The sequence below is a fragment of the Phaseolus vulgaris genome, chromosome 3 (genome assembly GCF_051622355.1).
Source record: "Phaseolus vulgaris cultivar YP4 chromosome 3, ASM5162235v1, whole genome shotgun sequence".
NCBI classification, from domain to species: Eukaryota; Viridiplantae; Streptophyta; class Magnoliopsida; order Fabales; family Fabaceae; genus Phaseolus; species Phaseolus vulgaris.
Genome location: NC_143500.1, coordinates 20,924,170 through 20,933,937, shown reverse-complemented (window position 1 = coordinate 20,933,937; position 9,768 = coordinate 20,924,170). Strand labels below are relative to the sequence as shown.

Genomic DNA, 9,768 nt, shown 5'->3' with positions numbered 1-9,768 from the left:
ATTGGTGGCAAGATATTCAAGTTGGGACGTTCGTTGAGCTAGGAAGAACAAAACGAAGTGGCAACAGTGATCTCACGCCACTTAGATGCATTCGCGTTGACCGCCTCAGACATGCCAGGCATCGACCCAGATTTTTTGTGCCATCACCTCACCATGGATGCCAAGGTTCTCCCTGTACGACAGAGAAGGAGGAAGTTCAACGAAGAGAGGTGCCTCGTCGTGAAGGAAGAAACACAGAAATTGCTAAGTGCTGGACACATCAGAGAGATACAATACCCTGAGTGGCTGGCCAACGTCGTTTCAGTGAAGACGGCGAATGGGAAGTGGAGGATGTGTGTCGACTTCACAGATTTGAACAAGGCGTGCCCCAAGGATTCGTACCCACTGCCCAGCATCGATGCGTTGGTGGACAGCGCCTCGGGCTGCAAGATGCTGAGTTTCTTGGATGCATTCTCAGATCAAGATGCATCCAAGGGATGAGAGTAAAACAGCGTTCATGACGGAGACGTGCAATTACTGTTATAAGGTGATGCCATTTGGGCTGAAGAATGCAGGCGCCACCTACTAGAGGCTAATGGACAAGGTCTTTGCACCCATGCTGGGAAGGAACGTGCAGGCCTACGTAGATGACATGGTGGTGACTTCGCATGAGAGAGGGCAGCACGCAACGGATCTGGAAGAGCTATTTACTACCATATCAAAGTACCGCCTCAAGTTAAACCCGGAAAAATGCGTTTTTGGCGTCGAGGCGGGAAAGTTCTTGGGATTTATGCTCATTGAGAGGGGAATAGAGGCGAACCCTGATAAGTGTGCAACTATCATTGCCAATAGGAGCCCAACCTCAGTGAAGGAAGTGCAGTAGCTAACTGGGCGGATGACGACTTTGTCAAGGTTCGTATCTGTTGGAGGTGAGAAGGGCCACCCCTACTTTCAGTGCCTCAAGAGGAATAGCCGTTTTGCATGGACAGATGAGTGCGAAGCAGCATTCCTCAAGTTAAAGGAGTACTTGGTGACGTCGTCTGTGCTTTGCAAGCCCCAGGAAGGCGTCCCCCTTTGATTGTACTTCGCAGTAACAAAGTGGGCCATAAGCTCTGTGCTGGTCAAAGAGCAAGACCAGGTACAAAGGCCCACCTACTTCGTAAGCAAAGCCTTACAAGGCCCGGAGTTGAGGTACCGGTCGTTGGAGAAGGCGGCGTTGGCGGTAGTGTCCTCCGTCAGGAGGCTACGCCACTACTTTCACAGTTTCACAGTGGTGGTAATGACGAACCTCCCCATTCAGAAAGTGCTTTAGAAGCCAGATGTAGCAGGAAGGATGGTTCACTGGGCGGTGGAGCTGTCAGAGTTTGATATTCAGTACGAACCCAGGAGATCCATCAAAGGACAAGTCTACGCAAATTTTGTCGTAGAGCTCTCACTAGAAAGTGCCCCCCAGGAGGTGGAGTTAGGATCGCAGTGGATGCTCTTAGTGGATGGATCCTCCAACCAACAGGGAAGTGGTGTTGGAATAATCTTGGAAGGGCCTAATGGGGTGTTGATCGAGCAAGCCTTACGTTTCGCCTTCAAGGCAAGCAATAATCAAGTTGAGTACGAGGCGCTGATCGCTGGAATGCTTTTGGCCAAGGAAATGGGCGCTCAAAGCCTCGTGGCAAAGAGCGATTCCCAGTTGGTCACAGGACAAGTAACAGGGGAGTACCAGGCAAAGGATCCACAGATGGTTGCGTACTTGAGGTACGTCAAAGTGTTGAAGGGAGCCTTCGCCGCTTTTGAGCTGGTGCATGTTCCAAGGGAGCAAAATGCCAGAGCTGACCTGCTCGCCAAGCTGGCCAGCTCAGGCAAGGGGGGAAGGCAGAGGACAGTCATCCAAGAGATGCCCAAAACGTCGTGAAAGTTTGTGGCAGATAACATGGTGGATGTCCTTCACATCAGCACGACAAAAGGGAAGCCAAGGAGCCATCACTCTTTGATTCAAGATATGGCGAGGACACCCCGCATCAGCACCTATGCGGCCTCGCCCGAAGGAGAGAAGTGTATGCAAGTATGAGCCTTGGAGGAAGGCGATACGTGGATGATGCCTTATAGGCGATACATTGCAGATGGGATTCTCCCAGCAGAACCTGGAGAAGGAAAGAGGATAAAGAAGAACTCTGCAAGGTACACTCTCGTTGATGGAGTGCTATTTAGGCATGGGTTCACGCATCCAATTCTGACATGTGTGAGTGGCGACCAATGTACGAGGATCATGTCAGAGCTTCACGATTGGATTTGCAGAAGCCATGTGGGGCGAAGGTCATTAGCTTCCAAGGTGATTCGTGCAGAGTTTTATTGGCCTTCAGTGAGTGAGGATTGTGTAAGATACGCCTAGCGATGCAAGCAGTGTCAGATGCATGCTGACTGGCATAAGGCACCTCTAGAGGAATTAAGATCGATTTACAGCCCATGGCCCTTCCACACATGGGGAATCGATATTATGGGGCCTTTCCCTCTGGAGATAAGCAGATGAAATATTTGATATTCGCCATCGAGTACTTCACGAAGTGGATAGAGGCAGAACCAGTGGCACAGATCACTGCGCACAAGGTACAACATTTTGTTTGGAAGAACATTGTGTGTCGTTTCGGGGTGCCAAGGCGTCTCATCTCAGATAATGGCACTCAGTTTGCGAGCCAACAGTTGGGGAAGCTGTGTGCAAAAGTAGGAATCAAGCAGGTGTTTGCATCAGTCGAACACCCCAGACGAACGGGCAGGTAGAATCAGCGAATAGAGTTTTGCTGAGGGGACTGAAGAGAAGATTAGAGAAAGCTAAAGGAGCGTGGGCAGAAGAAGTGCCAAGGATTGTGTGGGCTTACCACACCACGCCTCAACCTTCTACCATGGAGACGCCTTTCAGCCTAGTATACGGGTCAGATGCCATGATCCTAGTAGAGATCCACGAGAGTTCTCCACGTTTTCTAAGCTTTGTGACAGAGGAGTACAATGAGGAAAGAAGGGTAAATCTAGACCTATTGGACGAGGCCAGAGAGGAAGCAAGGATAAAGGCAGAAGCTATGAAGAGGAGAGTGGAGCATCAGTATAGCTCTAAGGTAAAGCCACGACAGTTCCAAGTAGTTGACTTGGTCATGCGAAAGGCTCATCCTTACGAGTTGGAGAACAAGTTGTCTCCCAAGTGGACCGAACCCTTCAGGGTGACCGAAGCCAAGGGAAATGGTTCGTACAATCTAGAGACTCTAGAAGGAAGCCCCATCCCACGCAGCTGGAATGCAGCTAATTTAAAATTTTATTTCAGTTGAAAGTTATGGAACACACAGTTGTAAAGGGGACACTCTTTTTCCCTCTCGGGGGTTTTTTAATGAGGTCACCCAAGTAAAAAAGCAGTTCAAGAAAACTTTGTCTCAGTTTTTCCCTCTCACACAGTATAAGATCAAAGATTAAGAAACAAAAGACAAAGACTGAGGAAGATGTCGCCAAGATGAGGCGTCGCCTGGTGTAGGGTTCGCCAGATAAGGGAGCAGGCGTCAAATCCAAAGCAAGTAGCAGGAGCGCATGCTTATGCCCAGAGATCAAGACAAAAGGTACGTTCAGTATAAGCTAAAATCCGGGCGCCTAGTCCCTCAGCAGGGGTTAAGGGATTCCTTCGGGACGCCCCCTCCTCAGGTAGGAATAGCTAGCCCCGGTGTCTGATGTTTAGACACCTCGCAAGGAAGTGGCGGGGGGCGTTTCCTTCTAGCGTGGGCATCAGACAGTAAGAAGTTTCGGAGCAGTGGAGAACCAGGTCACTTGGTGCAGATACACGCAGTTGAGGAGAAGCGTCATCCTTCGGGAAACCTTTTCCTTGGGCGTAATCACCAAAATTCCTGGTCATCTTGGTGTTTAGACACACCAGGGACGATACGACGATGTTTCTAACACGCCTCTCCCTGGGCATGGGCACCAAGACCACTGATCGCCTTGGTGTTTTCAGACACCCTGAGGAAGAAATGGCACTACCCCAGGGCAGGCCTCTCCTCAGGCGTGGGCACCAAGCACGCAGAGATAAGGGCTAAGTTGCCTTGGTGTTTAGACTCCCCGTGGACGATACGGCGCTGCTGTAATAGGCCTCTTCACGGGCGTGGGCACCAAAGTGCGACTTTTGTCCCAAGTGTTTAGACATGCTGAGGACGATACGACCTCGCGTTTAGCAGGTCTCTCCTCGAGCGTGGACACACAGTACAGAACAGATAAACAGATAAGTCCTCCTCGCCTTCTTGCGATGTTGAGGCCATAGAAGAGATCAGGTTCTCTCTTGCCCTTGCGCGACGTTGAGGCCAGAAAAGAGATGAGACCCCTTTTCATCTTAAGCGATGGTAAAGCCAGCAATGCCCTTGGCAGTAAGCACCTTGGGATCCAAGTAAGTAAAGAGCAAGTTGAAAAAGCCTTGGGATCCAAGTAAGTAAAGAGCAAGTTGAAAAACTTTTCTAAGTTCAGAAGGCAAGAGAAATTCGAAGAGCAAGAGGAAGAGTGATGATGAGACACGAAGTTAAGTCCTCCTATGCCTTTGGGCAATGACGAGGCAGGCGACGCTTTCATGAGGAAGATTCCTAGTAGATACGAAGGCCAAGTAAAGTTCTAAGTGAAAAGATCAGGAGAAGGGTATGCATCGCGACTCAGAAGGGAAGGGTAAGAGAGAAGGTCACGTGCTACCTAAAGAGTTAAAGTCAAACGCAAAGAAGAGATGTATCGAAGGTAACACACTCGATATAGTAAAGAAAGCAGAAGTAGATAAAGGTGCGAGAATTACAAGAATTTAAAGATAGCATCCGAATGGCATTTAAATAAATAAGATTAGGTGTCAGAGTTACATACAAGTTCAAATATTGTAAGTACTACTTTACAAAAAAGATGGAAAATCTATTGGGCGCTGCTCACTCCCCGAGGTCAAGGGGCACCACTTTCCCATCAACAATGTGGTTGCCAGGGTCACAGTTTGAGGTGTTGATCCCTGGGTTTTCGCATGTGGCTTGGGCCAGAGCCTCTTTGAACCCCTCGTCAAAAGTGCCGGCCATGTCGTCGAGGAGATCTTGGTTGGCCTTCTCAAATTCCTCGATCTTGGAGTCCATGGTGGCTAGCTGCTTTTCCAGAAATTCCTTCTCCACTTGAAGCTTTTTCACTTCAGCTTGGGATTTGTCATGTTCAGCTTGGAGAAGGTTGAGAGCTTCAGTCTTCGCAGCTAGCTCCCCCTCAACTTCATTCAGCTTTACCCCGAGGGCTTTGGAGTTCTCAGCCACCACCCTCAGTTCCGCCACCTCCGCCTGTAGAGGGGCCATGGAGCCCAGAAGGTCAGCGTGCTTCTGGTCAGCCTCGCGCAGCCTCAGGGTGGCCGCCTCCTCAACCTTCCGGGTCTCCGCCAAGGAGGCTTGGTAAGCGTCTTCTAGCTTCAGCTTTTCTTTCTTCAGGGCGACCACCTCTCGCTTGAGAGCCTGAAGGGTTTGCATCTCGATGGCCTTGGTTTTTGCTTGTGCGCGCCAATCGAGTGCAATGGAAAGGAAGGCCCCCATGTAGTAGGGCATGCCTTCCTTCTTAGCCTCGCCAGAAGAGCTCCCCGACGACCTCTCATTGAACCCACTCATTAGTTGCATGATCGCAGGGGGAATCGTCAAAACCTCTGGGGCGGGAGCTTGTGGAACAGTTTGTGTTGGTTGGGGTGTGGATTCTGCCCCCTCCTCTTGGCCTATTTGTGGTGTGGGAGATGTGGCGCTCGGAGGGTTGTCCCTTATGGCCCCACCATGTTGAGAGGATGCAGAGCATGAGGAGATGACTCTATCGGTCCTCCTCCTCTTAAAGACCTGCCCCTCGTCAGAGCCTTCGTCATCGGAGAGGACCATAAGAACGCTCTTGCCCTTGTCAAGGTGGGCTGGAGCAGAGGTGTTGGCCATAGCCAGTGGGACTGTGGCGATCGCAGGGGGTGAGTTAGGTGTTTGGAGAGTGTGGGGTGAATTGGTTGTGGGGGCAGTATGTGGAGAATTTGGACTTTGTGGGGTTTCTGAGGGGGCATCAGGGGCGCCAGCTTTCGCAGCAGTTGCCTTGTTGCGAGTTGATGGAGGAGGGCCAAGCACACCTCACCATGGAAGCCAAGACCTAAGACTAGACCGTGATGAGCGTCTAGACTCAAGAAAAGAGCGTCTAGGACGTGATGAGGGGAGGCTACACATGGAGCGTCTAGGAGGAGGACTAGACCGTCTAGGCCCTATTACAAGGTCAATGGCTAAGCACATTCACGCCCAAATGGACCTAGCCACGGATGGAAGAGAGAAGACCTTGTATATGTTACATGGAGGCCCATTAGGGGTGGCTTAATAATTAGGGTAGTGATAGAAAGCACAAACTTGTCTTATATGTGATTTACCCTAGATTTTGTGCACATTCTAGAACCTTCGCACACATGATCGGCCATGTGGTCCATGTGCCATGTGTCTTCTCTTTTGCATTTCATTTTGCTCACATTTCATGTGTAATTAGCTTAGCTTTTACGGCCCATTAGCCTATAAAAGGGAAGGCCATCTCTTGTATTTTTCAAGATTAGTGAGAGTAAACTTATGCTGCCAACATTGTGCCATTCTTTGCTTCTACCTAGTTTCTAGGCTCTAATCTTCATCTTCCTCACTTACCATAGGGCTGGCCGAACCTCCCTACTTCCATACATATCATGCACCTTCAAGATCACCATAGCTCCTAGGAGGATCTTGCACATTTACATCCATGGCTTCCGCACCATTTTTCACATGATTCTAAGAAGAGCTTCATGAATTTGCCATCATTTGGTATCATGAGCATAGGTTCTTCAAAGATGAGTAGTTCTTGGTATTTTCATTTTGAGTTCTTCTTTATTTCATTTTGCTCATCTTGTTTCCATAATTGTCTTGCTGTTTTTTAATTTTTACTTTGTTTTGGTGTGCTATTTGGAAGATCCAACCGGTGCACTTTGTTCAATTGATCTTGAACAATGCTTGTGCAATTTGTGATAGGATTCCATACACCTTGAGTTGCTGTTTTTTATTTTAGGAATTTGAGTCTTTATTGCACTTTTATTTGGTTCATATTATGCTCTTTGAGTCTTTTAATTTCTGAATCCATATATGTTTTGTCAAGTCATGTTCATCCACAATGTCATCAATTCATAGTAGTCCTTTGTTTGGCTTGATTGTTTCTTGATTTTGGTGTAAATATTTGTTTTGAATCTGCTGCGATATTGATCTTTTGGTGCCTTTTATTTTTAGTTTGAGTTCATATTTGTGTTTAGATCTTACACAAATTCCTTCTCATCAATTCCATTGTGTTTATATTTTGGTCTTTTGCTGTTTTTGTTTCTAGTTTTTCCAGAATCCCCTGTTTTACATTCCCTGTGCTGGATGTTTTGTTCTAGAAAATTATTTTCACTCATAGGAAATTTTTTATTCTCTGGAATATGCAAGATTAGGCTGTTACAGAAAAGACAAAAAAAAAGAATCAGCTCAAAAGAGTCAATAGAAAAAAAATGATAAATATTTTAAAAACAGTGTGCAAATCTGGGCGCTACAGTTGGCGTAACTGAACACTGAAATTGAAAAATTTATTAAAAACAAATGGCTCATGCGTTTGGAGTGATTCCAACGCCAGATTTTAGTTAATATCTTGAATATTTTGCATATAAAATTTCAGAGGCAAATTCTAAAAGGGCAGCTCAGCATAAATCGGGAAAAAAACACGTTCTCTGGCCCACAACAATTTTCTAGTGGTGCTGTTTTTTTGATTTTGAAATCTATTCTAGTGCTATTCTTAGGATTCATTTTGTGTGCCTACCTTTATTTGCTTCTCTAATATTTCTTGGAACTCTTTCTAGTTGTCAAAATCTAACTTCATTTGTGTGGTACTGTTTTTCCAATTAAATTGTTTCTTGCTTTCATTCTTTGGCCTCTAAATTTGGTGCTGGAATTCATTCTCAATTGGTGCTTATTTGAGTGGAAATTTGACTTGAATAAGGTCTAGTCTTCTTGATAGGTGTTGGAATTGGGGAATTAAGTCCTTAATTCTAAGAGGAAAAAAAGCAAAGGTAGAAACAAATACTTCTCAAAACACCACAAACACTTGGAGGGTCCAACAAGAAAAGACAACCAAGGAAGTGCCAATAGCAAAAAGAGGATCAACAAAGGGAGTTTTCTTAATTTCTTTGCAACTTAATTTGTGTTAATTACTTCTTTAATTACCAAGTGTCCAAGAAGCCTCACCTAGGGCCGCCTAGTGTAGAGTTTTTAATTAGCAATTGTTAATTGTTTTTAATTACATTACTTGCTTAATTAGTTACGCTTTGCATGTGTGGTTGCCTTGTTTAAGCTTTGTTATTTCGTCTAGCTTGGTTAATTAGTTAGCTTGCATTGTTTTCTTGCATTTGATTTCTCAACTTAATTGTGTTCTAAGTGATTTACTAAGAGAAAGTTTTGTGTGAAGACATTGAGGGATAGTTTTTGGCTAAGGCAAAGGCTTGGTATTTAAGTAGTCCTTTGTGACTCACCTCCCTTACCTGGAAAACTACCTTCTTTGACTTTCCTAAATTTTCTCAAGGTAAAACACTTGTATACACAAAGCTTTAGCCATGTCTTCTTCTTCTAACTCTCCAAAGTCTATTGAAAGTGAAGTAAAATCTATTAAAACTCTTTTGAAAGAAGTTTCACAAGCTGTGCAAATGATTTCTTTTAGACAATTGGAGAATGAGACTAAAATTAATGAGTTGGCTAGAGCCCAAGAAGAGAAATCACAAAAATCACAAAAAAAAAAAAAACTCATACTCATGCATCTAGAAGTAATGAGTCTCTAGGGGAGGGGAGCCTTAGAATTAATGACTATTACCAACCACCCCCTAGAAGGAATAGGCAAAGGGAGCAAGAGGGGCCAAGGGAGACTAGAGTAGACCTACCTCACTTCCATGGTAAGAAGAATGTAGAAATCTACCTAGATTGGGAGATGAAAGTAGAACAACTCTTTGCTTGCCATAGGGTGAGTGAAGAACGCAAGGTACCCCTAGCCACCCTTAGCTTCCAAGGGAACGCCATGTATTGGTGGACCTCTCTCGAAAGAGAAAGGCGTCTTCATAGGGAACCTCCCATTACATATTGGAATGACCTTAGGGGAGCCCTAAGACGCCGCCACATACCTTCCTACTACCATAGGGAGTTGATGGACAAGCTCCAAAGACTCCAACAAAAGAACATGAGTGTGGAAGAGTATAGGCAGAAAATGGAGCTCTATATGATGAGAGCATCCATTAGGGAAGAGGAGGAAACCACCATTGCTAGGTTCCTTAGTGGCCTATCACTTGAGATAAGAGATAAGGTATCACTGGAGGACGACCAAGCACACCTCACCATGGAAGCCAAGACCCAAGACTAGACCGTGATGAGCGTCTAGACTCAAGAAAGGAGCGTCTAGGACGTGATGAGGGGAGGCTACACATGGAGCATCTAGGAGGAGGACTAGACCGTATAGGCCCTATTACAAGGTCAATGGCTAAGCACATTCACGCCCAAATGGACCTAGCCACGGATGGAAGAGAGAAGACCTTGTATATGTTTCATGGAGGCCCATTAGGGGTGGCTTAGTAATTAGGGTAGTGATAGAAAGCACAAACTTGTCTTATATGTGATTTACCCTAGATTTTGTGCACATTCTAGAACCTTGTACCGCCCTGATGGTCGGGTGTGATGACGTGGCATCCTGCTACAGTATAGGCGTGTTGACAAGGCGCCAGGTTGGTAGAAGGGA

General features: G+C 46.2%; 1 protein-coding gene across 1 annotated transcript; it reads left to right on the top strand.

Annotated features, from left to right (window-relative positions):
• Positions 1 to 1,312: 1,312 nt before the first annotated feature.
• LOC150028733 (uncharacterized) lies at positions 1,313 to 2,340 on the top strand. Its single transcript, XM_090300083.1, has 2 exons — positions 1,313 to 1,771; positions 2,182 to 2,340. The coding sequence occupies exons 1-2, from the start codon at positions 1,313 to 1,315 to the stop codon at positions 2,338 to 2,340; spliced, it is 618 nt and encodes a 205-aa protein (XP_090156209.1).
• Positions 2,341 to 9,768: the final 7,428 nt, after the last annotated feature.